This window comes from Rattus norvegicus, chromosome 20, assembly GCF_036323735.1.
Source record: "Rattus norvegicus strain BN/NHsdMcwi chromosome 20, GRCr8, whole genome shotgun sequence".
In the NCBI taxonomy this organism is placed as follows: domain Eukaryota; kingdom Metazoa; phylum Chordata; class Mammalia; order Rodentia; family Muridae; genus Rattus; species Rattus norvegicus.
Window position 1 is genome coordinate 4383931 of NC_086038.1, and position 27626 is coordinate 4411556.

Genomic DNA, 27626 nt, shown 5'->3' on the forward strand with positions numbered 1-27626 from the left:
GGCCGGTAATATGCTAATGAGTGGGCGGTACCTTGCTAGTGAGGTGATTCGTTCTCTGCCAATACCTGGAGGACAAGTAGTGGGGTGATAGTGGAATGTCAGTGGGGTGATAGTGGGGTGACCCGTGCCCCACCAATCCCTGAGAGATTATTAGCATACTGTTGTGTATATAAGGTGAGCGACTTTGCCAATCGTGGTCCCCCGTGTCAACAATGAAGGTGTCCTGCAGTAAAGGCTGTTGAGAAGAATCCAACCGTGTTGCGTCTTCCTTGCCAGCCGAGGTGGTCGTGACATATAGGGGCTCACACAGACTGATCAGCCAACCAGGGATCATGTGCAGGATTGACCCTAGGCAAACATGTGACAGTTGTGTAGCTTGGTCTGTATGTGGGACTTCTGCAGCAGGAGCATGGGCCGTCTCTGCTGCCTGCTTTTGGGACACTACCTCCTACTGCTCTGCCTGTTGTACCCTCAATAGGAAAAGGAGACTTACTGCAACTTGCTACCAAGGCCTGTTGATACCCATGGGAGGCCTCCACACTTCTGAAGAGAAAGGTAGGAGGAGAAAGTGTGTGGAGGGGGGATGGTAGGTGGGGTGTGAAGGACTTGGGGTATAGCCAGGAGTATAAACTGTGGTGAGGGTGTAAAGTAAATAGATAAATACAGGAATCCAAATTCAAAAACCAGATGTGGCTTTGACTGGGCAGTGGTGGCTTCTGCCTCAAATCCCTAGAGAGAGTTTGATCTTTAAGTTTGAGGCCATCATAGTCTGCACAGAGAGAGTTCCAGTACAACCAGGACTCCCCAGAAAAAACCCTGTCTTTAAAGAAATTGTTTTATTTATCAAAATGAGCATGGTTATGCGTTTGGTGGTTATATTATACTCTTCTGGGAGAGAGATCAAGCTAACTGTTCAATGTGTTCCTGTTACTGAACCAGGGACAGGTTATTTTAGAAGAAAGGTTTCCATCTGTGTGACAGGAAGGGAGAATAGGCTCTGGACCCCTACCAGAGTGACATGGATCTGATATGACAGGTGTGACTCCCTGAAACCCATGAAAGATCAAGAAAACCCAACAGGACAGGCAAGGGTTCATCATGCCATCCATCACAGGCCATGAGTGAAGACTTATTACAATTGGTTACTGAGAAGATTAACTCTTGAAAAAGACATCTGTCTTTCACCTGCTCAAACAAAGAACAAAATGTCATCCTTAACTGACCTGTGAATCCTATCCATAGGAATATCTTAGTGGGTCTAAAACTTTAGCTGTGGGGTTCATAGATTGTAGAATGACAGCTCTGACAAGATTCATGAGCTCAGATGCTGAACTGACCCGCTGATTCAGTCCCCTGCTTCCTGTGCTGTCCAGAGACTTCCTTCCAGAGCAGTTTTAGGATTATTGCTATTCCAGGTCATCTCCCTCATCCAACCTTTCCCACAGATCCGGTGGGAACTTCAGTCAAGCTCTGGACCTTTCAAATATGCAGAGTCTGGATAACAGGTGCTAACGCTACCCTTCTTACGTCTAACAAGTTTTCCTCATTTTCCTCCCCTCTGCACCCCTTTAGAGAATTTCTTGTCACCCTTTTCAGCAGGAGGAAGTTGTGGAGAGTCCTCATCCTGATCCCTTGAGTTTGAATGTCTGGTTATGATTATTTTATAAATTATAGATAGGTTATCATTTTAAGGCATTACTGGACAATCATCATAATTTTGAACAGGAAGGAAACATGTGGGATGGATTATTAATTTTATTCTTTTTTTCCTTTTCTTTTTTTCGGAGTTGGGGAGTGAACCCAGGGCCTTGCGCTTGCTAGGCAAGTGCTCTACCACTGAGCTAAATCCCCAATCCCATTAATTTTATTCTTAAACAAACATTGTGCAGCCATAATCTTCACTGATAGAAATCTTTATAATTGACACAAATTGATGTTATAATTTTTTACATTCATGCAGAATTCATATATCGATAGAGGTTAAGTTTTTCATTGATATAAACTTTGTATATTGAGAAAAAATTGAAATTAATATTGCTCCTTAGATAGGCAGTGAGCCCATACAACTCATTTAAGGATATGAGGCTTAGACTCAGTCCTTCTACTAGCTGCTTTAAACTGTAAGATGACTGATTAGCACAGGCTAAGGGCCAGATAGTAAACTCACGGTCACCTTGGAATACCCCAATATTTGTGGTTAAAAAGAAGTCAGGGAAATGGAGACTGTTGCATGATTTACGAGTTATTAATCAGCAGATGCAAATCATGGGCCCAGTGCAACGCGGGCTTCCTCTTTTATCCTCTCCGACAGCCTGGTGGGCCCCCGGTCCCAGGGCCCTCAAAGATATGGGAACCGCTTTCACAGGGCCACGACCCCGGCAGAGGAGGTCCCCCAAGGGGCGACACAAAATTGGACCTGTGTGCCGCCTCCGACTTCTTTCTAATGCCCCAGATGGGCATTCAGCCAATTCCTGCTCAGACTGTGGGGCCTCTACCCCCGGGAACCATAGGCCTTGTCCTTGGGAGAGGATCTCTCGCCCTACAAGGACTGATAGTCCATCCAGGCCTTGTTGAAGCTCAGTGCTCTCTTGATGTTCAGATTCTTTGTTCAAGTCCCGATGGGGTTTTTTCCATAAGTAAAGGAGATAGAATAGCACAGTTATTACTCCTTCCTTGCTCCCAGGCCATGATACAGGATACCAAGGGGCCCATGTGATCCACTGGTCATGATTCTGCATATTTGGTGGTTCACCTTAACAACCGCCCAAAATTGAGCTTAGGAATTAATGGAAAGAAATTCGAAGGCATACTGGATACTGGGGCTGATAAAAGTATAATTTCCTCAAAATGGTGGCCTCAATCATGGCCTACCACAAAATCTTCTCACTCGCTACAAGGATTAGGCTACCAGTCGTGCCCTATGATCAGCTCTGCCACTCTAACTTGGATAACTGCCGATGGCCGACAGGGACAATTTATTCCTTATGTACTTCCCCTACCTGTTAATCTTTGGGGGAGGGATGTTATGCAGACCATGGGACTGACCTTATCTAATGAATACCCCCCACAAGTGGCCCACATGATGTCAAGGATGGGCTATAAGGAAGGGAAAGGCCTAGGGCGATTAGAACAGGGTCGTCTCATTGAACCGATCGCCAACGGCACCATTGGGGCAGCACAACCCATACCATGGAGGACGGAGGACACGGTGTGGGTTCCCCAATGGCCATTAACCTCTGAGAAATTGCAGGCAGCTAAAGGACTGGTGGATGAACAATTAAGATTGGGACATTTGGAGCCCTCCACCTCTCCTTGGAACACCCCAATTTTTGTAATAAGGAAAAAATCAGGAAAATGGCGACTACTCCATGACTTGAGGGCCATTAACAATCAATGGAATCCCTTGGACCCATTCAGCGGGGCCTTCCTATACTCTCGGCCCTACAAAAAGATTGGAATTTGGTAATAATAGATATCAAGGATTGTTTTTTCTCTATTCTGCTTTACCCCCCTGGTAGGCCCAGGTTTGCTTTTACTGTCCCATCAATTAATCATACTGAACCTGATAAAAGATACCAGTGGAAGGTCCTATCTCAGGGCATGGCCAACAGCCCTACGATATGTCAGTCATATGTTCAGGAAGCCCTCAAACCAGTCAGGGAGACCTATCCAAATTTACTGTTAAACCATTACATGGATGATATATTGACGTGTCATAAAAGACTTAGAATTACTCAACAAGCCTATTCCTTATTACAAAAAACCCTTAAACAATGGGACTTACATATTGCTACAGAAAAGGTCCAAATCGCTGACACAGGTCATTTTCTAGGATCCATTATTTTCCCTGATAAGATTATACCGTGGAATTAAAACCTTTGCTCGAAATATTGGAAGGGGACAGCCACATCACCTCCCCTCGTGTGCTAACTCCCGCTGCAACCAAGGCCTTACTAAAAGTAGAAGATGCCATAAAACAGGCCCAATTGCAATGCATTGATTGGTCTCTACCTTTTTCACTCTGTGTACTAGATACCAAGGATTTACCCACTGCAGTTTTATGGCAACAAGGTCCACTGTTATGGATCCATCCACATGCTTCCCCTGTGAAGATTATTGATTGGTATCCAGCCGCAGTAGCACATCTGGCTATTAAGGGCCTAAAAGCTGCCATCTGTCATTTTGGAACTCCACTCCAATCCTTGATTATCCCATATACATCCTACCAGGTCCAAACTCTAGCCACTACCTCTGATGATTGGGCAGTGCTGCTCACATCCTTTACAGGGAAGATAGATAATCATTATCCTAAACACCCCCTATTGTGTTTTGCAAGATCACAACCTGTTGTTTTCCCTTGCGTCACATCCCACAGACCATTAAAGGAGGGGATAACAGTGTATATGGATGGGTCAAAAACAGGGGTGGGAGCATATGTGGTAAACTCCCAAGTATTCTCACGACAATATTTTGAAACCTCACCCCAAGTGGTAGAATGCCTAGTGGTCATGGAGGTCCTTGAAAAATTCCAGGTTCCTCTAAATATTGTTTCATATTCCTCCTATGTGGTTAATGCTGTTAGTATTCTTGAACCCGCCGGTATAATTAAAACCACTAGTAAGGTGGCAGATATTTTCCGAAAAATCCAAATTATCCTATTAAATAGAAGATTCCCTGTATACATTACTCATATACAGGCCCACTCTGGACTCCCTGGCCCAATGAGTTCAGAGAATGATTTGGCTGACAAAGCCACAAAAATGATAGCTGTGGCCCTGGCCTCTCCTCTAGAGGCCGCTAAAGCCTTTCATGGCAATTTCCATGTCACCTCAGAAACTTTACGCTGCCGCTTCTCTATAACTAGAAAAGAGGCACGTGATATAGTCACCCAATGCCAACAGTGCTGCCAGTTCCTCCCAGTTCCTCACATCGGGGTCAACCCGAGAGGAATACAGCCATTGCAAATCTGGCAAATGGATGTTACTCATAATTCTACTTTTGGAAAATTGCAGTATGTGCATGTATCTATAGACACATGTTCTGGCATTCTACATGCCACCCCACTTACAGGAGAAAAAACAACACATGTCATTCAGCACTGCCTTGAAGCATGGAGTGCTTGGGGAAAGCCAAAATGTGTAAAAACTGACAATGGCCCCGCCTACACATCTCAAAAATTCTGTCAGTTTTGTGCTCAGATGCAGGTTACCCACCTGAGGGGCCTGCCCTACAACCCTCCAGGACAGGGAATCATAGAGCGTGCTCATCGGACGCTCAAATCATATTTAATAAAACAAAGAAGGGGAATTATGATAGAACTCCCCCCAACACCCCGAGTGGCCACTGCTCTGGCCCTTTTTACCTTAAATTTTTTAAATCTTGATGAAACTGGACAAACAGCAGCTGAGCTACATTGCTCAGAGCCCAAGAGGACAAAAGAATTAGTCAAATGGAAGGATGTATTAACAAATGAATGGAAAGGCCCGGATCCTGTTTTAATAAGATCCAGGGGAGCTGTCTGTGTTTTTCCACAGGACAATGAAAATCCCATATGGATCCCAGGACGACTTACTCGGAGCATCACAGCAAGTGATCAAGAAGGGACTGGGACTCCTGCACCTCCTCACTCTTCTTCCATGGATGCCAGCAACGGTGCAGGGCGAGCTACGGTGGGGAATAATGTCAACCTTTTCACTCCCGATGCCAGTGATGTACCACTAACAAGGAGTTAGGGTTGGTCTATTTACCTGAGAATCCACAGGTTGAACGACTAAAAGAAAATAGGACTTCCCCTTAAGGGCAGCCTTTGTTTTGGCATATTCAACAAAACATCTTTTGATCGCACTTGCATTATGTTGTGTAATCAATCTTCTGCTTGGTTAAGGGAGGCCACATGGGGAACTGGTGAGGAGGACATTGTGGCTAATGCCACAGTTCTCTATGGTTGGTGCCCTTACATTAACTCCTCCACCTGCCCTCTCCGTCAACCAAAGTTGGCACCCTTTTGTAGAGGGACCCAGGATGAAGAATTTACTTTGCCTTGGACTGGTTGCCAGTCCCGGGACTCTGCCTGGGCAGTCCAGAATCTTTTTTCCTTCTCCCCTAATTTGGGAGGCAGAGTGAACTTCACTACCATTGATCCTAGACGGTCCAATAATAATCCTTTTGATCAATGGATGCTTTGTGGCGTTAATGGTAGCTGCACTGATCTTACGCCCATGGCGATGCTACTTGGAGGAAAGGGCGAAAAGGGACGTTTATGCCCTGTGTTGGGATGCCAGTCAATACCCTATTGCAGTAGTTACCCGCATGCCTCGCTTTATCCCGATCCCTGTTGATACCCCGGGGACCATGACATTATTTAGAGGAAAAAGAGATTTTGGTATTTCTGCAATTATTGTTGGCATTATTGCTACGACAGCAGTTGCTGCCTTGGTTACTGCCTCGGCATTGGCTTTGTCAAATTCAGTACAGACAACCCAAACTATCAATGATTTATCGTCTCTGTGGCTCTGGACAGACAGGCCTCAGTCAATACTCAGATAGATGGAGGCCTTATGCTTGTCAACCAACGTATAGATCTGGTCCAAGAGCAATTAGACATTCTATGGCAACTGGCCCAGCTTGGCTGTGAGCAAAAACTCCCAGGCCTTTGTGTCACCTCCATATAATATGACAAATTTACCCGAGCTGCTAATCTGTCTAAGAGTCTTTCACAGCATCTGTTACAGAATTGGACCTCGGAGTTTGAACAGACGCTTCGGGAGCTGAGAGCGACCATCATTCAAGTAAAGTCTACCCGACTGGACCTGTCTTTGACGGAGGGATTGTTGTCCTGGATCACCACAGCAGTCTCTTATTTCAAGGAATGGGTTGGAGTGGGACTTTTTGGAGTGATCCTCTGCTGTGGATTAGTGTTACTCCTCTGGTTGCTTTGCAAATTGAGATCTCAAACAAGAAAGGACAAAGTAGTGATCGCCCAGGCGCTTGTAGCCCTTGAACAAGGAGCGTCAGCCGATATCTGGTTGACCCTTTTCAAGCAATAGGTCGCCGGCTGGACAGCTCTTGCACTCCTAGAACCTCGATTCATTGCACAGGATTAGAGTGTCCGGCTTGAGCAGCCCATGAGGGGTGACGAACTTAGCATCGCACAGGGAAGTTCTACCAAATATGCTCCCTGGAAGGCATGTCATATTATATGAGGGTTTCTGCCCCAGTTTTCCCTCCCTCGAAAAATGGCAGTGCGATGGGTCGGGAGTGCCCTGGGTCCCAACAACAGCCGAGGGTATCTCTCTTGTACAGGTTCCCCAACTTTGTGCGAGGATATGACCTCTGTCTTCGCCCTCCTATATCTGGGTGTCCTATTTGCTTAAAAAACAGAAAAGGGGGATATGTGAGGAGCTGCCCTCACATACTCTGTTACAGATGGCGCCGGCATCCGGCAGGACGCACCTAGTAAAAAGGGCAATACGCAGGTGCCTGGTAACTTCCCTACTCAAAGGGACATGTACGCTTTGGTATGTCATCTGGCATAATTGGCAGCGACCAGTCAGAGAGTGACACGTCCTAGGCGAGGATAGTTTCCTATATAAGGGATGGTTATTCCTCACTCAGGGTCTCCGCATTGTAAGCTTATGCTCTCCCTCTCAAGACGCATTAAAGCTTTTCTGCAGAAGGGTCCTGTGTGTGCCGCGTCATTCTTGCTGGCGAGACGTAGCACGGGACAATCCGCCAGATCCGTTGTGGGTCCCTAAAAGATTGACCAGGAGGTGCAACAAGAACGAAGATCCTGCTGTTGCTGACACTTCTCGGTGTGACCCAAGTGCTGGTCCAAATTGAGCCCCGGTGGGGGATACTATCGGTGTTCCCGAGACCCATGCCGATATGTCGTGACCGTTAAGCCCACTCCTTTCATTTGTCTAAGCAGTTGTTAAGTTATCTTTTGGGTAATTGGACTGGAGAATTCGATTTTTTAATGGATCAGCTACGTGTAGCCATTGTGACCGTGAATTCCACACGAGCGGATGCTGGACTGGCTACGGGATTGTCATCTTGGATTGCTGCTGCTGTGAATCATCTGAGGGAGTGGGTGGGTATGGGAGCCCTAATGGGCTCTTGCTACTGGTCTCCCTAGTTAGCCTCTGGTGTTTGTGCAGGATGAGGTTCATATAGAGGCGGCATGCGGCCATGGTCGTGCAGGCATTTCCAGTCATTGAGGCAGGACAGTTCCCCCCCAGGCGTGGCTAACAGTCATATAAGATATATAGCCACCCTTACTCTACTGGGCCCTGTTTCCCCTGGCACATTCCATCGTCCCTGAACATAACGAATGACCCTACTCAGTAACGGGTAACTTCCCTTCTCACCTAAGACATGGAGCCTTGAGGATGACAAGGTAATCCTATGACTGGTACACGAAGGGACGATCCTAAGACGGGAGGGGGGGTCGCTGCACTCAGTATATGCCAGTGTCATCTGGGTGCCAATAAAACAAAAAGGGGGAACTGTAGGAAGCTGTGAGGTCCCGCGCCCTGGGGATGGCGCCGGTTTCCACCTTCCACTCCTTGAAAAAAACAAGTCCGGTTTCCACCTTCCACTCATTGAGAAAAACAAGTCCTTGAGAAAAACAAGTCCTTATTTGGCTGTTCCTGCTTGGCCTGGTCGCTTCCTCATAGTACAACCTATCTGCTGTCCCCACGTGGCTTGCTAGGATTGGATAGTGCTAGCTATTTAAGTGTGGTGCAGGGATTTCCCGGGGTCAGAAGACTGTATCAAGGTTCCTGAGTAAAACTGCTTGAAGAAGATCTTTGCTGATCGTGTCTTCCTTGACGGTCAAGGTTGGGCGTGACACTTGGGACATAGGATATTGATGTACTGAGATTGGGGTAGCCTGGGCCTTGAGCTCTATAAGGATGACAGGGCCAGGGTATGGCCTTCCTGACCCCTGCTGTGTCTGCCCATGTCTGGGGAAAGGTTTTTAGCTTGCAGGTGGGTTGGTCCTTCAAGAGGGGGCCCAAACCATGGTCTTCTAACCTAATCATGAGGACTTTAATGGGCTTGCCAATCAGTCCCTTCAATTGTGGTCCATCTGGGAGGAATTGAATTTGGGCCCCCATCTTTGTGAGGAGGTCTTGCCCAAGTAGTAGGTAGGGTCAATGGGGGATAACCATGAATGAGCGGGATACCTGGCCCACACCTAGATCAGCTGCTCTCAGGTAGTCCATGTATTCTGTTTGATCCCCTTGGCCCCTTGCACCCACAACTTTTTGTTGGAGATAGGTCCGTCCACCTGGAGCAGGACAGAGTGCTGGCCTCCAGTGTTCACCAAGAATTGGGTGGCTTTCCCTTCCACTCTCAAGGTTACCTTGGGCTTGGGGAGGGGATCGGAACTCTGTTCTCCCTAGTTGTTTTCATCACTCAGGGCCAGCACCTTTGGGGTAGGGGAGCGCCTCTCCCAAGTCATGGCCTCCCTCCCTGCCTTCGTTTCATTGGGACATTCCCTAGCCATGAGTGGCCTCGTTCCATTCCTTACAGTATGCACACTGGTCCGTGTCAAGAAGCCTTTCCCCCTTTTTCGGTCGGGACCCAGCTTCTCTACTCTCCCTCACTACTGTTGCCAAAATCCTCTGTAAATTTTTCTCCTGGTCTTTTTCTTTCTTAATCTCTCTCTCATCTTCTTCTTCCTGTCCTCTCCGTTCACTTTCTTCCTCTGTCTCTCAATTGTTAAAACTTTCTCAGCAGCCTGCACCAAACCCCTCAAAGACCCATCCTGCAGCCCCTCCCATCTCTGAAGTTTCTTTTTAATGTCCCTACTGGCCTGACCTATAAAAACCATGGTCATGGAAGTCTGGTGCTCTCACTGCTAGGGTCATAGGCTGTATATTGACAGAACGCTTCCATGAGCTGCTCCAGGAAGTTGGCTGGGGACTCATTAAAACCCTGCCTCAGTTCTCTTACCCTAGTCAAATTGTTTGGTCATTGGGAAGTGCCTTTGATTCCTGACAGGAGAGACCGACTGGAGACATTTATGTGCTTCTTAGCTTCAGCTGAATTATAATCCCAATTATGTCTCCTGCGGGGAAATCCACCGTCAATGTCAGCCTGATTCTGGATGGGGACCCCGCTGGCCCCAGGAACATTTTTCCTGGCTTCTATGAGAAGAAGTTCCTTTTCCTCAGTGGTGAAGAGGACCAGTAGGAGCTGCTGACAATCATCCCAGGTGGACTGAGGGGTAACGAGAATTGATTCTATCAGGTTAGCGAGTCCCTTGGGGTTGTCTGAGAAGGGCGGGTGTTGTGCTTTCCATATATAAATCTGGAGGACAAAGGCCAGTACTGCATGACCTGGTTCCCATCCGCATCCGTGGGTACATAGGCTCGAAGAGGGAGAACCACCGTGGTATAGGGAGGTGGGTCTCCTATTCCAGGTTCCCATTAATGGCCCCGGGTCCCACCTGGTTGGGGAAGGAGAGGGTAGAGTCCTGAAGGTGCTGGGGCTGGCAGCACTTCAGACCCCTCATTTGATTCCAGTGGGGCCTTGGGTACAGCTGCTGGGGGATATGCAGTTGTGGGTCCAGAAGGAGGTCTGCTGTGCTGGTGTCGTGCAGAATCATCTTCTGTGGTTCCTTCTGCATAGACTTGATGGGAGAACATGCCTGATCCAGAGAGGAGGGTTAGTTACTAAGATCTCCCAAACAATAATGTAGGAGTCCTGGTCAGGGTGGGCAGTCCAGCCATCTCCAAATACCTTCCTTTTCATTTCATTTATGTCAGAGAAATCAAATGTCCCAGTGGTGGGCCATTCGACCTCAAATGGAGGCCACTCAGATGAGCACAAAGTTGTCCATTTTCCCTTTCAAATGGTCACCAAAAGATTGTTAGCTCATCCCTTAGTCTCATTCCAATGACATACTGTCAGACTCAAGGGAGTTGATTTCTTCTGTCCCATGTCCAAAAATTTTGTTAGTCCAAGTCAATAAAAAAAAAATAATCAGAGACAGATTGCTAACAGGAACACACAAAAAGAGAGAGAACAAAATAGCAAACAGGATGCGCACACCAAACCAGAGGCCAGGGAGTCTAACTGGTGACTCGGCCAGCTCCTGCTTGTACCGAGGCAAAAGGTTCCACAGAGGGGGCCTGAAGCATCCTCCAGACTCCCTGAAGCCACAGCATTAGGTACCTCTGTCTGCTGCAGTCTACCCCACCAGAATAGGCGCTCCTTGAACAACACCCAAACTGAGAGAGAGAGGGCACAGGAGAGTTAGACAGTAACAAAGAAAGCAAGACAACCTCGGTACTTGACCTTCAGGCCTGAGTCCTCCATTCACTGCCTCTTGCATCTCTCCAGGGGAGTCTCATTTCCTGGCCGATGCAGCAAATGTGAGACCCAACCCAAGAGACTCCCGTGAATGAGACGTGAAACCTGAGACTGTTGTAATGGCATGAGGAATTTTTTTTTTATTTCCAGCAAGCTGGGGTCTGCCTACCTCGAGAGGAGAGGCAGACCTTGAACAATCCGTAAAGTACAGTTTTATAAATTTCATAAATGGCAGGTTACAGAGATAGAGATTGGACATATAGGGGCATTGGTGAGCCTAAGGTCACTAGACACCAGGGCAGTGTCAGGATCCTTGAAATGCATTCCTTTAGATAATGTTAAGACAGTCCTGCTGTGAAGAGTCTTGTGAAGGGATCCTGGTGACCTTAGGAACTGCTGCACTCCCTCCTGGATGGGAGGGGCTGTCTGTGGCTGGTGGAAAATTCCTAGCTCTCACAGTCGGATAGTCGTCTACTAAGCTCTGCCAAGACAGGTTAAGCTGTTCCTTCATATTTCATCCTTCACGAAAAGTGTGCCAGACGGTTCTGTACCAGAAGGGTGAAGACAGAGCTCCAATATTTGTGCAACTAGGGGCTGTCCAGGTAGCCAGCTGTCTCTATAGTTGTTTAGATCATTTGGAATCTACGTTTGGTGCTTTCTATATACTCAGGTAATGTTTAATTCATACTCTGATTTCTGATAGGGTTGAAGACTAGTTATAGTCTCCTAATCAAACTCAAGTTGTTTAGCCCTGAGAGAGAAGCTATAGAGTGGAAGACATGGAATCCAGATGATGTTTCAGGCTAACATCTAAACATATTCAGGGGTAGAATTATACCTCTTTAAGGTAGGAGTGATGGTAGGGTACTTTATCTAATTGACAAATATGATGGATTAGATCTTAATTGTAACATGTCATACTTTGCAATTTATATAATTGTTATGCTTTTGTTCAATTTATGTCTCAGAGAAGAGCTTTTTTGATTGGACAGAAATTGTGAGATGTAGGGAGTGGTTCAGATGTTTGGTCAGGAATCCACATGTGAACTTTGAAGGTCCTTTTTCCCAGTCGGCTCTTGAGCTACCAATAAAGATGCTAGCTAGAGGCCAATGGGTTGAATAGGTAGGACTTCATGTTTTCCTGCACGCAGGGTAGGAGAGCCAGGGGAGGGGAAAAGATTCCTCATTGTTGTGGTTCCAGGGGTGGGGGGTGAGAAGGAGCAATCAGCCATTTGCGATCTCAGGAAGATGGCCAGTGGCCACTTCCCTGACTGTTGCTGGGGTAGCAGGTGAGACACTAGAAGCATAAATAAGCTGAGGGCAGATTTAGGGGGTTGAACAAGGAGATGGTAATTGAGCAACTAGTGTTGAGGACAGATTTAGGATGCTGACCTGGGAGTGAACAGAAGTGTGTGAGATAGCCAAGGAAGACTTAGAACTGCCCAGCTATTGAGTCAATAAGGCAGGCTGAAAATAAGCTAATGTGTGTGTGTGTGTGTGTGTGTGTGTGTGTGTGTGTGTGTGTGTGTGTGTTTGTGTGTGTGAGTGTGTGTGTGTGTGTGTTTTATCCATGCATCTGAGGGAATCTAGGCAGGGCTTGTAGTGTAGTCTATCCAGAGCTTAATGATGGGGAGCAAAGATTACACTCTGCAAATCGTTCTACCTCAAATTAAGCAAAAGTCCTTCAGGGGTGCCCTCCATATTTGTGTGTGACTTAGCTCCGTATATCATCAAATTGACTACCAAGAGTCACATCCTAGTGTTCCTGTGTCCCCACCAATACCAGTTTGCCAGAACTACCCCAGTACCTTATTCGTTGTTTTCTCTCTATGTTACAAACTATAGAGATCCAACATCACAAAAAAGAGAGCCCTCGAGAAAAGGTTTTACTGGTCCCAATTCAAAAAATTCTTCATGGGACTGTAGAGTAGGCTCAGTGGATAAGAGTGCTTGCTGATCATGCAGAGGACGTGGGTTCAGTTCCCAGCACCCATACAACTGTGCACAAACACCCGTAGCTCCATTTCACATGCCCCCTACTGATCCTGAGCCCCAGGCACACATGAGATGCCCATAAGCACATGCAGGCAAAAACAGCCACCCACACTGAACAAAAATGAATCTTTGAAGAGGATTCTTCATTTACTCTTGGGTGTATAGTGTGGGCATTTGTGTGAGTACAGTCAAATAGGAACCAGTGTGCCCTGCCTTGACTCACTCACGGAGGTCACAGGATGGCGGTCAGGTCTGTTCTTACCCTCATGTGGATCTACAATCCAACTCAGGATGTCAGGCTTGGCAGCTAATGCTTTCTATCTACTTAATTGTGATGTCACCCATTGTTTTGCTGGTGACTCTTCCCTCCCTTCCTCTCTTCCTCACTCTCTATCTCTTTCCTTCTTTCTTTTTCCTTTTTTTCTTTTTGAAAAAAAGTGAGGAGCCCACTACAGAGGTGTCCTAGAACTGAATGAGTAGCCCAGGCTGGACTAAAAGAGACACTGATCATGCACTCCACCATTGCTGGTGTAAAGACGTGTGCTGTGTCACTCAGACTCCAGGGTTTGAGATAGCTCCAGGGTTCACATAGCTCAGGCTGACTTTGAACTCACTATGTAGCTAAGGATGACCTTGAGTTCCTGATGGTCTAGCCTCTACCTTAGAGAAGCTATGGCTATGGATAGAGGTAGCATTGCTAGGGTTAGTGTTAGGGTTAGAGGGAGGATTATGGATAGTTTTAGGGTTATGGTGCTGGTGTTAGGGTTGGTATGGTTTGGGTTAGAACACTTAAGGTTCAGGTTCAGGTTATGGTTATGGTTAGGACCCTTAGGATGGGTTATGGTTAGGGTTTGTGTACAGAGGCAGGATCATGTGACTATAAGAGAAGTCATCTCTGCCTTCTTTATTAGCACTTACTGTCGATACAGCTGGCTGTGACTGTGATGCCCTGAGAGAAGGCACAATGGGCATCCCGTCCTGGTTTCCTCAGTGTCCACTAAGTCTCTCTGTCAGCTCCTGGTGACTGCCTTAACTGGTCCTCCCCTTTGGGAGACATGGGCTGGGGACTGAGAAGGAGATAAGGTTTGTTTACAGCCAGGCTCCTGGAGTCCAAGGTCCCTCGCAGGTTTCTGCTGAGTCTGTGATGTTAGGAGCTGGGGTTGGGCTGGGCTGCAGATGAGGCAGGGATTGTGGTAGGAACTACATGTTTAAGGAAGACAGACCACCTGCCCCTCACCTCAGTAGTTACTGGAGCTAGACCTGGGCTCATGACACCATGTGGGTTTGGAGCAGTGGCAGGAGTTGACATAAGTCTTCGGTGTGCAGATGTGAGCCGCTCCTGATGCTGAAAACGGATCCAGTAAAGATCTGTTGTCTCCTTTCTGTCATCTTTTAAAATTTCCATACATGGGGGTCCTAGGATTCTTTCCCTTGGACAGCGAGGGAAGTGGCCAGGGTGGGATTGCGGTTGGGGTGGTGAGGTGAACCTTCACCTCTTCCCCTTAGAACACCACATACAGAAGGAACACACACCCTGTTCACACTGCTGGAACTTTCGCTTTCAGTGGCTGAAACTGTAATCGCTCTGTTGGCTCAAAGGGCGCTGCTTGAATAGGCATGACACCACAGCATTGGTTGTTTTGTTCAATCTGTCCGCCCGTCTCTCTTTCATTGTTAACATCCTTGTCCTTGTCATTGTTGTTGTCACTGTGCCCTGACCCGTGTGCCAGCCTGTTGTGGTCGTCCTCATTGTCGTCTTTGTCATTGTCTCTAGAGTGGCAGTGACAACTTACGTTGTGCCGTACTTGTAGTATGCTGCTCTAGAAACCATGATTCTGGAGATGTGCAAACCCACTGCTGACTTTGGGAAGAGCCTCTTGGAGCAGGGCTGAGGTGTGAGAAGAAGACTTGGGGTCTGCTGTGTCGCCTTTGCCCTGAGCTGTTCCTGATGAAGTCACAGCCTTTCAAAGCCGGGAACCAAGAGAAGCAGGTAGGTGGGCATTGAAGACAACTGGGGCCTGCAGAAGAAGCAGAGAAGCTTAGGTTGAGTGAGTCCCAGCAGGTCACCTTCCTGGTGGGTGAGCATGAGACAGCTCAGAGAGCCTCTGTTTCCCTTCTCCCTTAGGCTCCCTCCCCACCCCTTCTCCTTCCAAGCAGCAGGTGGTTTGGGAAGAAGCTGTTCTTCAAAGAAGTTTTTGTTCTTTAAAACCCTGTGTACACCCAGCTTGGTCTTTACCAACAGAGACTGTGAGGATAAACCTGTGTTGTGGGATGTGTGTGTATGACGCCTGTCATGTAAAGTCATTTCAGGAACCATGGCTCAGGCTGGGCTGGAACAGAAGTGTAGACAAACTCCACAACCCAGATCCAGAACAAGGCTTTTGTGATGGCCATGTCAGCCTTCTCAGAGATCTGTGTCTCTGACGCTGCCCGTAAGGGGCTGGTCACAGGTGTGGAGCCATAGAATACAGGGTCCAAGGTATTCCTGAGGATGGGGCTGGGCCCAGGCTCTATGTGTTGGGGTCACAGGCAGTATGTGGCTAAGGGGGAGTTGGAGTCATGGTGTCTATACTGGGCTCTCCTCAAGGCCGAGGGACAGGAAGAGCCTATATTTCTGTGTAGAGCTTGGTTGCCCTAGAGCTGGGACTGGGTGGGGAATAAAGTAATAGCTTCCTCTCAGATGACTTGACGTCCCCAGCCGCCCAGTCTTCTGCAGGGCTGAGAGCAGCTCAGGTTGGGCCATTTCTCAGTGTTGGCTTGTGGGGAGCCTTCTCCCTGTGTGCACAGATAAATCTTGGTCCTGTGGGCAGATTTCCTCCCTCAGCCATGCAATCTCTGATGAGGGGTCCAAGATCTGGGAGAATCTTGCCTTCTGCTGCCTGCTCCAGGGGTTTACCTGCCTCTCCTCTTTCTCTCCTCAGCTCTGCAGACATGGGAATTTACTGCAAGCCCTCTGTGCTCTTCCAGGACTCCTACCTCCTGGTCCTTACACAGCTGCTTTGCTGGGTGACCACAAGTGAGTCTGTCCTGCTCTCCCTTCCCGTGTCTCCCTACAGTGGCTAGGCTGTGTCAGGAGCTCTGCAGCTCAGATGTGCAGGAGACTCACAAACCTGGCACTAAGCATTTTGCTGTCTTTCCGTTTATAGTGAGTTAGGAATGAAAATCTAGGCGAGCATGAGTGCATCAGCCTTCAAGAGGCTGACACTGGAATACGGTGAGCCCTTGGCTAGCCTGAACTACATAGCCAGATCCTCCCTGGGGAGTATAGGTGGGACAGCCTTGGTGCTGGCATTGTGCCTGGGGTGTGAGAGGCCAGTGTGGCTCCAGCAGAACAACCCAACAAGAGAGAAAGAGGGGCTGCGTGGAGGAGGACTGAATTGGGAGAGCCCTTTGGCCTGGTGTCCCTTGGTGGGAGTCAGGGTCAGCAGTGATCCTTGAGCACAGCAGGCAGAGGCTTTGAATTCATGTAAAGGTCAGAGGTTGGGGTTGGGAGACAGCTCTCAGGTGTCCTGGACACTCTAGTGGCAGCAGTGTGCTAGACACAAATGGAGGAGTGCATAGTCACAAAGAGCTCTTGGAGCCACCTTGCCTGTGACAAAGTCCTCGAGGTTTACAGGGCCAAGGCCCCAGGGAGTGGCACTCAATCTTTCTTCTGTACCAGGAAGTCACTGGGGCACCTGGAGTGTAGGTGGTTCGTTCAGAGAAATAACCCCAGAATGTGTGTCCATGTAACACACGTATGCCTGATGACCCCAGGATCCAAGAGTGACACTGATCGCCATGAACCACCCAGTGGGGGCTGGGAATTGGACCTGTGTCCTCCGCAGGAATCTCTGGGATCTTTTTGTTCAGTCCTCTCTTCAGCTTCATTTCTATGTTTTAATATTCTCCTTATTCAGAGGATGAAGAAACTGACTGATATCGGAATTTAGCATTGGGCGTCAGAACTTTCTTGGGTCTTGTGTTAGACCAGCCAGTTAAACCTGTGCCTCTCACGGTGTGGCCAAATAACCAACCATGTGAGCATCGGTAGAGATCTTTATAGGTTTATGATTTTGAACCTACCCCAACACACTGACATTAGAATTCTCAGTGAAGATTCAGCTGCCTGGTGAGGAAGTACATGCAAGCTGGAGAAAGAATCCAGAAGGGATTCCTTCATGGAAGGGTCTGGGGCCAGCGACATAGGTAGAAGAGTTTTTTTTTGCATCATTTATGGGGTCACTGCTGTGTCCAAAGGTAGCTTGTCCATTCCTACATTGGTTAAGTTACTCATGGATGCCTGATGCACAGTGTCCAGAGCAACCCCATCTACTCCTTGCTTTCTCCTGGCATGATATTCTCCTTCAGAGTGTGTTCTGTGCACTGCCCTGTGTCCCTCCAGCCTCTCACTGCTACATCTGTGTCCACAGAGGGTTTCCGGGTCTTTGGTCCCTCAGACCCCGTTGTGGCCGCACCAGGTAGGGAAGCCATACTTCCCTGCTCTGTGTCTCCAGCCATGAGTGTGGAGAACATGGAGGAGCTGAGGTGGTTCCGCACCAGATTCTCACAAGCAGTATTTGTCTATCGGGACCAAGAGGAGCAGAAGGAAGAGCAGTTGCCTCAGTATTCTTGGCGGACCTCACTGGTGAAGGACCAGTTCCATGAAGGCAAGGCTGCCGTGAGGATCCAGAATGTCCAGGAGTCAGATAGTGGGATATACGTCTGCCACTTCAAACAGGGACACTTCCGTGAAGAGGCCATCTTGGAACTGAAGGTGGCAGGTGGGTTAACTGATCCCTGTTCTAAAAGCCTTGGTGACCTGTGTGTGGGAGGAAACTGACAGATGACATCACCCAGCCCTTCCTTTCTTTTAACCTTTAGAGAAGTTCTCATGTCTGCCAGATTGTCCTTGGGCTTGCTGTGTTGTGCTGGGCTCACATGCATGCTCAGGTCTCTCATTTTAACCTCTTCAATTTTAATTTCCCATTTTGAAGTGAGAAACAGGTAGTAAACTCCTCCATAGATAAATTCCACCCATATTGTATATGTGGCCTTTCCTAAAATGTGCTGTGTCTAGTTCTGTGAATTGGGGATTATGTCAGTGTTATGAAAATACCAGCGGTTGAAATGCATATTTTAGAGGTGTTGGCAGGAAAATCAGAGTGGGTTAGGGAGTTGTCAGTGACAAGTGATGGTCAATGCTAAAGGCAAGGTATTGAGGAGAGGAAGGAAGGAAGCTCAGGGTCTGACTTCCCTGGAGAGGAGAGCTGGGTGTGAGCCTGCCATGAGGGTCATAGGTGTGTGGAGAGTGGACACATGGAGCACTAGTTTCCATCTCAGGGCTCCTGTTCAATATCCTTCAGTTTCCTCAGGATCTTGTGTGGATGCAAGTGAGGCCGTGTGTAGAGTGAAGGTGCCTTTCCTCTTCTTCCACTCTACTCACCTTTCTCCAGGAAGTGGACTGCACTACCAGGCCCCACCCGGCCTCCCTTCAATCTTGGGACAAAACACACACACACACCATTTGTTCCTTTACGACCTGTCTTCTGGGACAATTACTGGACACTACTCTCTTCTGCCAGGAATATCTTCACCTTACTAGTTTTTCTTATCTGTCTCTCCCAACTGCCCCATTCTTTGGTTGCTAAACTCCCCTGACCACCCATGTGGTAGAGCGGCTGTATGGCTATTCCTGTTTGAGATCACATGTTTGCCTGGTTCTCACCTCAAATCATGGTGAACTCCCTCCTCTTCCCTGTGTCTCTCTCCTACCTCTAGGGATCCAGAGTTCCTGCCTCTACCTTCTGACTGGGAATTGGCCCATGGCTTCCTTTACTGATTGATCACGAACCATCTGGGGAACAGGACCTTAGCATCAGCACTGCCTCCTACTCCTTTGTTCTGTTCCTCACAGTGGGCTCTCTTATCTTTCCTCTGTCAGGCAACAGGGGAGCAGCCTAGGCCTAATCCAGGAAAGCCTTTCCTCTTCAATTCCCATCTGCCCTGTGAAAGGATCCTGTGAGTCACAGAATTGCTTCCAGGGTCCCTCGACCTAAAATGGCTTCTTGTGTGTTTACATCTGTCCTGCAGCGATGGGCTCTGCTCCTGAAGTGTACATCAAAGGTCCAGAAGATGGTGGAGTGTGTGTTGTGTGCATGGCTTCAGGGTGGTACCCGGAGCCCCAGGTGCATTGGAGAGACTCCAGAGGAGAGGATCTCCCAGCATCCTCAGAGACCCTCCATGAAGATGCTGAAGGGCTGTTCAGCACAGAGACCTCACTGGTGCTGAGAGACAGCTCTGTGAGGAATGTGACCTGCTCCACCTTCAATCCCATCTTGGGTCAGGAGAAAGCCATGGCCATGGTCATCCCAGGTGAGAGCTGTCCCTCACTTGTACAGGGACTGGGAAGTGTATGGTCTTCCTGGAAGGTGCTGGTCTGTCTTTCTTCAGCTTCACTAATCACTGGCTCTCTGCCTGGGCCCCAGAGCCCTTCTTCCCTCAGGCCTCTCCCTGGAAGGCAGCTTTTCTCGTGATCCTGACCATGATGGGAATTCTAATCTCAGGGACAATCTATCTTCTCAGAAGGGAACATTCTGGAAGGCTGAAGGTGCAGCAGAAACGGAAGCATCTTCAGTGTGAGAAGGATGAGTTACAGACGACAAAGGAGGATGCTCTGCTGTCTACTAGTGAGTCACCACAGCTGCGAAGGACAGATTCAGTGTCCCCAGGAGGGCCCAGTGTTCTGGGATCAGGATAGGTGGCCTAAAATCCCCAGGGAGAATGGCTGCAGTCCTTTGGTTCAGGTGTCTGTAGTTCAGTGTCAGGAACCCTAAATGTGTTTCGTTTCTTCCTCCCAAGTGTACAGACCCCCTCTCCTTGCTATTTTTCAGGTGCACTCAGGGAGGAGCTTGGTGAGTCCTGTTCTCCTCCTGAGCCCTCTTGTCCCCTTGGGAGCTCAGTAGCTCTCTTGACTCCTGTGTGTTGCTTTTCAGATGGGAGGAAAGCCGCCTACCGTACCGGTGAGTGCCTGCCCCAGTGTCCCACGGCTCCATGTGTGCTCGCTTCTTGATCCTAAACATAGTGAAAATCCTTTTCTGTGGACAGAAGTGGATGGTTCTGGGAGGTGGATGACTGGTGTTTGGGCTCCTTCAGAACTCTATCCAGAGCTGGAAAATGTGTGACTCCTGGATGTGTCCGTGTTAATTTCACCAATTCCAGATACATTTATTGCTGAGCCTTTGGGCTGCTGTAGCTCTAGTGTATTGTCTGTACCTTGAAGCAGAGAGTAATATTGAAATTTCATTAAAGAGAGTGTCTTGACTAGGTTTCTACTGTCGTCATAAATTCCCCAACCACATGCATCTTGGGGAGGAGACAGTTTACTCTTCTTACGCATTTTTACACCACAGTCTACTGTTGAGGGAATCCCGGGCAGGATCAGAGCAGGGGTGTGGAGTAGGAACTGAAGCAAAGACTACAGAGCGAGGCTGCTTACTTCCTTCATTCCAGTTGCTTGTTCAACCTACTTGATTCACTCCAGCGTCACTTGCTTAGGGTTGGAACTGCCCACAGTGGGCAGCCCCATCCCCATGAATCATTAATCAAGAAAATGTCCCAGAGCCATGCCTACAGGCATTTTCTAGAGATATTTTCCAGGTTGAGGGTCCCTCCTCTCAGATGACTCTAGCCTTTGTCCAAATGACATCCTCTAGGGCTCTGTTCCCTTAACTCCTGAAGGTTTTGATCAGGTGATGGGCAGAGGCCCTGGCTGCTGACCTCAGCGGGAAGAGGATAATCAGCCAGGAGCTGCTGGCATAGTGTTGCCTGGCTTTAGAGACATCTTACCTGAGGAACTCTGGGCACTACACCCAAGAACTCACTTCCTGCCTAAAATTGCTGATGTCAATTGTATTCTGACCATTATAGAATAACTTTATTGTTTGCTAAGGTATTACCCCATTCACCGAGGTTTGATTGTTAACTAATTTTTTTTTCCTGTTTGGTTTGAGAAGTAGATACAGCTAAAGCTGTCTGCCACAGAATAGGGGCAGTGGAGGAGTTCACACTACAATGCCATTTTTCTCATCTGCAGCCCAGGGAATTTCCCATAATACTCTGCTGCCTCTGCACCTCGAGGGAGCCAGCTCCTATGGGTCCTCTCTTCTCCCTAGGCATAGCCTCACCTTTAAATGGATGTAAGAAGGTTTACCCGACTCTTTGAGTGGGGCTATTTTGATTGGGTTCTCACCAGAGTGTGTTCATTTACAGCCTGGAGGAAGGCCCAGCTGTATGCAGGTATGTGGCTATTATTGAATGCTCCCTCTGACCTGAGCTGGGGTCTTAGTTAGGGGTTCTCCTGCTATAATAAAACACCAAGACCAGAGCATTTCCTCAAGGAGGAAAGTGTTTACTTGACTCTCACTCCCAATCTGTCAACACAGCAAGTCAAGGCAGGAACCCAACAGGCAGGAACCTGGAGGGAGGAGCTGAGGCAGAAGCCATGGAGGAGTGCTGCTCAGCGGATTGCTTCCTGTGGCTTGCTCAGTTTCTTTTCTCCCAAATTCTAAAACCACCTGCCAAGGGATGGCAGTGCCCCCATGGGCTGGGTTCTCCCATATCAATCAGCAGTCAAGACAAGGTCACACAGTCTTGCCTCCCGGTCAGTGCTATGGAAGTACTTTCTCTATTCTGGTTCCTTGTCCCCAGATGAGCCTACCTTGTGCCAAGCTGGCATTGAAGCCAGCAGGAAGTAGTTGTCATCCTCTTGAGCTGTCAGAGGATGTGACTACCCAAAGGAGCTGTGCCCAAGACTTGTCCCATTAATATTCTGCCGTGCAGGCAGAGTGGGCTCATGAGTTTCCTCTCCCATGGACTTACAGAGAATTACTGATTATTAGGAAAGAAGAAGCAAAGGGCTTCTTCCCTTCTATCCCTTCCCAAGATTGTGTTTGGTGTGTGTGTGTGTTTGTGTGTGTGTGTTCATGCGTGTGTATGTGTGAGCCTGTATTTTATTTGTGTGATTGAGTGTGCACGACAGGTACATTGTCCCCCAACTCCCAGGTCTGTTTCTATGAGGACCCCTGCTGACTGGGTGGGTAGAGGCTGTGAAACCGCTCACATGACTTGTGCTTCTCTTGTAGATTGGCGCAAGGAACACTTCCAGGCCTGTGAGTGTCTCCGTGTTTCTTAGGGACAACCCTCCTGTTTTTCCCATGGCCCTTGTCTCTCCTCCAGTTCAGGTGGTGACAGTTTCAGTGGTGTGGGTGGCAGAAGTGACCTTCCCTTGCTTGCTATTGCAAGCCATACTCTTGAGCTACAAGGCTCTCTCTCCCTCTCCCTCTCTCCCCAAGAATGTGAGTACAATGTCACTCTTTTTAGATACATCAGAAGAGGGCATCAGATCTCATTACAGATGGTTGTGAGCCACCATGTAGTTGCTGGAAATTGAACTCAGGACCTCTAGGAGAGCAATCAGCATTCTTAACTGTTGAGCCATCTCTTGAGCCCACTACAAGGCTTTGAGTGAAGGACTTAACCTGCTAGAAGTAACTCGGAGGCTTTGAGATGGGGGAGGGGCAGCCATAACATTTTCTGAGTACTAGACAGGACCTTCCATTTTTGTTAACTGTCTCGACAGGTAATTTCACTCTGGATCCAGCCTCTGCCCACCCCATCCTTAATGTCTCCCAAGATAGGATGAGAGTGACCCGGAAGGATACTACCATGTGCTTGGATGACCTCTTCTGTGTGCTAGGCACCAACGGCATTTCTTCTGGAAGATATTACTGGGAGGTGAAGCTAAGGAACAGGGACAGCAGCACGTGGACTCTGGGGGTCTGTAGGGAAGGTGTAGAGAGGAAAGGGTGTTTTTCAGAGTGTCCAGAGAAGGGGTTTTGGACAGTGGGGCAGTCTAGTAGTGGGTATTGGGCCTATGTTGACTCTGGGAGGGATTCCTTATCCATCAGGCAAGCTCCGCAGAGTGTGGGGGTGTTTGTGGACTATGACGAAAGGAACATCTCCTTCTATAACATGAGTGACAAGTCCCACCTTTTCTCCTTCCACGAGGCTTCCTTCTCTGGGACTCTTCTTCCATACTTTCGGCTTAAGTCTGGAAATATCTCGATGACTGTCAGCTCCATGGCTTGTGTGTCTGAGGGGCAGCAGGGAGAAGAGGGGAGGAGAGGAAGGAAAAGAAGTAGGAAGGGGAGGAAGGGGAGGAGGCCAAAGAAGGGGAAGGGGTTAGCTTTGCTTCCTTTGAAGGAGTCTCTGAGTCCCACAGGGGAGGAGGGCCTGGTTCCAGGCTCTTGTGTTGTGGTCTCTCCCTCAGGGGAAGAATCTCCATTCCTCCAGGATGCCAGGGACACTCTGTTCCCATAGTGTGGATCACTGCCTAAGTCGGCAGTGTCACTCCTGTGTCAAGCCACAGGTCAAAGCCACCATGAGTCCTGGAAGGGCCTGGAGTGTTGAGCCACTGCTCTTCAGTCTGACTCTGAGGCTGTGCCTGTGAAGGCAGTGAGGTCAGGCTTTGTGTCGGGTGGTGGAGGACAAGCCCTGACTGTTGTCTCAGCTGGAGCAAAACAGGCTGGTTTGAGCTCTGGGTAAGGCATTTTCCTGTCGTGTTAAATGCATTTTATTAGATTTTTGTGCCATTCGGCATGAAGCGGACCAAGGGCTGAGTGGACGTTGTTTTAATTTGTTCATCTGGCCGTGGGCACCTAGGGGCTATTCTGTGTCTTGGCTCTTGTGATCAATGCTGTAGTGAATATGGGGGAGCAGATGTGTGACACATGACTTCCTGACTCCTACATTTGTTCCTGGTGATGAGATTGCTGGATCCTAGATAGTTCCTGGAAGCGGACCTTCTCAGTGGACAAGGACCTGTCGGTCCATCCATCTCCATGAACCAGCCTTATCGTAGTAGCAGGTCTCTTTGATTTCTATATTTGAGTCTCTCTCTCTCTCTCTCTCTCTCTCTCTCTCTCTCTCTCTCTCTCTCTCAGAATTACACATATAACTACAAAAATTAATTTATATTTTTATAAAGGTTGGCCTCATGTATTTTAACTTTTTTTTGTTTAGTTGTCTATTACCTATCATTCATCTATCTATCTATCTATCTATCTATCTATCTATCTATCTATCTATCATTTACACAACTACCTACCTACCTACCTACCTACCAATTATCTGTCTGTCTGTATTTTAAAGAGAAGATCTCATGTAACCAGGGTGGCTTGTGTTGGCTTGAATGAAAACATCCACCATTACATAGAAGTGTTTGGATAGTTGGTTTCCAGTTCGTTATAATGTTGTGGTAGGTTTGGGTCACATGTCCTTGATAAAGTCAGTCACTAGGGTTGGCTTTGAAGCTTCCAAAGAGGGCATCACTCCCAGCCTTCACTCTCTGCTTCCTGCTTGTGCTTCAGACATAAGCTCTCGGCTTCTCCAGGCACAGTGCTTCTGCTCTGTCATTGTAGAGGATCCTCATCTGGAGCCCTTGAGCCTTTGCAGCAGCACAAGATGGTGCAGGGGTTCCTCCATCTTGTGTTTTTTTTTCTTTTTCTTCTTTTTTCTTTTTTTTTTTTTTTTCGGAGCTGGGGACCGAACCCAGGGCCTTGCGCTCGCTAGGCAAGTGCTCTACCACTGAGCTAAATCCCCAACCCCTTCATCTTGTGTTCTTACTAAGGCCATTTCAAGTTTAACTAGAATTTGGTTTCCTTGCTGGAGAGTCCCAGAACCCGAGGTCACAATGTCCCAGCTAGCTTATCTCAGCTTCTGTAAACTGCCAGCTTGCGTGAAACTGCTGAGGAGATACCAGGACCTGGTTTTCTGCATTCAAAATCCCTATGCTCTGGACCCTTGGGGATATCTCTGGGCCCATGAATCTCTGAGTGAGGTCCCACCCATCTAGGATAAAGACTTTCACTGTGGTATACACTGTGTCTGAGTGGTTATGTCTGGGGGTTGGGGGGTCCCTGGAGGCACAGAAAGCCCAGGAAACTCTCCCATGAATTGCCTTGGTCGTGGCATTTATGAAGAGCCTTAGAAAAGCAGTGAACAAAGAAATTTGTGTCGGGATTGTGGGGTCTTCCGTTTTCCTCACAAATTTAATGAGAGTGTGTGTTGGCTAGTTCATAATGCCAACGTGACACAAGCTAGAGTCATTTTGGAAGAGGGAAAAACATTCAATTGAGAAAATGCCTCATCAGCTTGGCCTGTAGTTAACCGTGCTGGTGTGTGTGAGGCTCCAGCCTGTTGTAAGGGTACTACGCGTGGACTGCTGGTGCTGCATGCTATAAAAGGAGGCTGAGCAAGTCATGGGAGAAGGCCAGGAAGCAGCCTCCTCCATGTCCTCTGCATCAGTTTCTGCCCCAGGTTTCTGCCCTGCTTGGTTGAGTTCCTGACTTCTTTTGATGATGTGTTGTGATGTGGAAGAGTAATTGAAAGAAACCCTTTCCTTCTCCCATGGTCTTATGGTCATGGTGTCTTATCTCAGCAGAGAAGCCCTGAGTGAGAGAGTGTGCACTTGTTATGTTTTTGAGGAATGTGTGGTACATTTCTCAACTTTCAGAAATTAAGTAGCGAGGACCTGGCTACATAGGAGAGTACTTGACACTCATGTATGAGGCCCCGGTTGCAATGCTCAGTCTGTAAAACAAAACAAGAACCAAAGCAGACAATTTTGTCAACTTAAGTCATTTCTCTTTTAATTAAGAATTTAATAATAGTTGTATCTCCCAATAAGAATTGGAAAATCAACTATGACTCGAATTGGATTAAACTGTTTTTGTTTGTCCTGTGAATATTTTCATATTTACTGTGGTTTTATATTAAATGTTTATATTTCATGTAAAATATCAAATAGTACTTTGTGGTGTGTAAGAATCTCAATTTTCACAATCTATTAAAGTTTTATAGGAACATAATGGTGTTCTCTCACTTGTATAGTCTGCCTTGGGTCCAACAAGACAGAATTGAATTGTGATAAAATATAAGTGGACATGACAGTGTATTTGTAGTGGTGTAGAGAAATTCAGCTGACTGTTACAAAAGAATTATTTTGTAATTCTAGTGACCATTTTTTAAAGTAAAAAATGGCAGTGTGGGAAAGTTGGCTCACAGTTGTACAGAGCAAGGTAAGGACAACATCTGGACCCTAAGTGATTTCATGTGGACCCCAGTGTCTCCTAATTCAGACTCAGGCTGACCAAGGTTTCCCTGCCTCCCTGCTGCATTGTGGGTAGCTGTGGAGGATGGCACTGTGGAGTAAGGGAAGAACAGAGGGCGAGGTGGAGGGGTGAAAAGGCATGAGGGAGTGAGGGCTAGAGGGAGGAAAGAGCTCTGGGGGGCTTTGCAGGGGGAGAGGCGGAGGGGCAAGGATAGGGGTGGGTTAGTGTGAGGCTGCGTGTGCAGAGGAGCTAGTGAGAGAGAGAAGAGGGAAAGGGTTGATGGGGAGAGCACAGGTGCAGTGGTCAGACATGGAAGGGATAGGGACAGTTCCTTGCTGTCAATCTTAGTGGCCTGAGAAGTTCTCATGTTTTGGGGACTGTGATGTCTATCCTTGACCATCAACTTGACTACAGTTGGAATTAACTAAAACCCGTGTCTGGGTATACCACCTTTAACGCGGGCCACACTTCTGCTGTCAGCCCAAGCAAATGACATGAAGAAGGAAGTTCCCTCTATTTGGCTGCTTGCTCTCTTGCTGGCAAGTCCATTCCTTTACTGGTGTTAGAGCATACCTATCCGGCATACACTGAAGATTAGCTGAGGCAGTCAGCCTCCTGGACTGAGTTCTTGGACTTTCCCTTGGTAGATGGCCATGCAGCCACTGTTGGATTAGCTGGACCACAGCCCATACTAATAAATCCCCCTTCCATTATATCTATAATGGGGATATTGCATGGGTATATATATATATATATGTACATATATATATATATATGTGTGTGTGTGTGTGTATATATGTATATATATGTATATATATATCTCATATATATATACACACACACGGACATATACATACACATACACATCATATAATAATCATATACATATATCATATACACATGCATATACACATACACTTATAATATACATATACAATGTTCAGTAAGCTATATTCTTCTAGAGATCTCTAATACAGGGCAGGAAGTTGGTCCAGGGGAACCTGATGAGGGGAAAAGCTGAGCTGGAGGATGTTGGTGAGCATGACAACCTAGGGGTGAGGCCAGCCAGAGATCCAGGGTGTTGGTCAGAGTCATTGTCCTCCCTCTGCTCTGGCAGCTGTGGCACATGTCTCTCTCCATTTTCAGGCCTCACACCCTCCA

General features: G+C 47.8%; 1 protein-coding gene across 3 annotated transcripts; it reads left to right on the top strand.

The window, feature by feature from the left end:
- Positions 1-13728: 13728 nt before the first annotated feature.
- Btn3a2 (butyrophilin, subfamily 3, member A2) lies at positions 13729-26220 on the top strand. 3 transcript variants are annotated; one of them, XM_063279014.1, is made up of 11 exons: positions 13729-15304; positions 16236-16330; positions 16371-16459; positions 17699-18077; positions 19387-19668; positions 19782-19982; positions 20187-20207; positions 20289-20315; positions 21565-21591; positions 22437-22463; positions 22934-26214. In XM_063279014.1, exons 2-11 carry the CDS (start codon positions 16246-16248, stop codon positions 23671-23673), a joined length of 1878 nt encoding a protein of 625 aa, XP_063135084.1. In that variant the 5' UTR covers positions 13729-15304; positions 16236-16245; the 3' UTR covers positions 23674-26214. The 3 variants fall into 3 exon arrangements, with proteins under 3 accessions (XP_063135084.1, XP_063135083.1, NP_001159816.1); XM_063279013.1 differs by lacking the exon at positions 16371-16459 and having other exon boundaries at positions 17727-18077; positions 22934-26220; NM_001166344.1 differs by lacking the exons at positions 13729-15304; positions 16371-16459; positions 20187-20207; positions 20289-20315 and having other exon boundaries at positions 16246-16330; positions 17727-18077; positions 19782-19974; positions 21500-21591; positions 22934-23673.
- The last annotated feature ends 1406 nt before the right edge of the window (positions 26221-27626 follow it).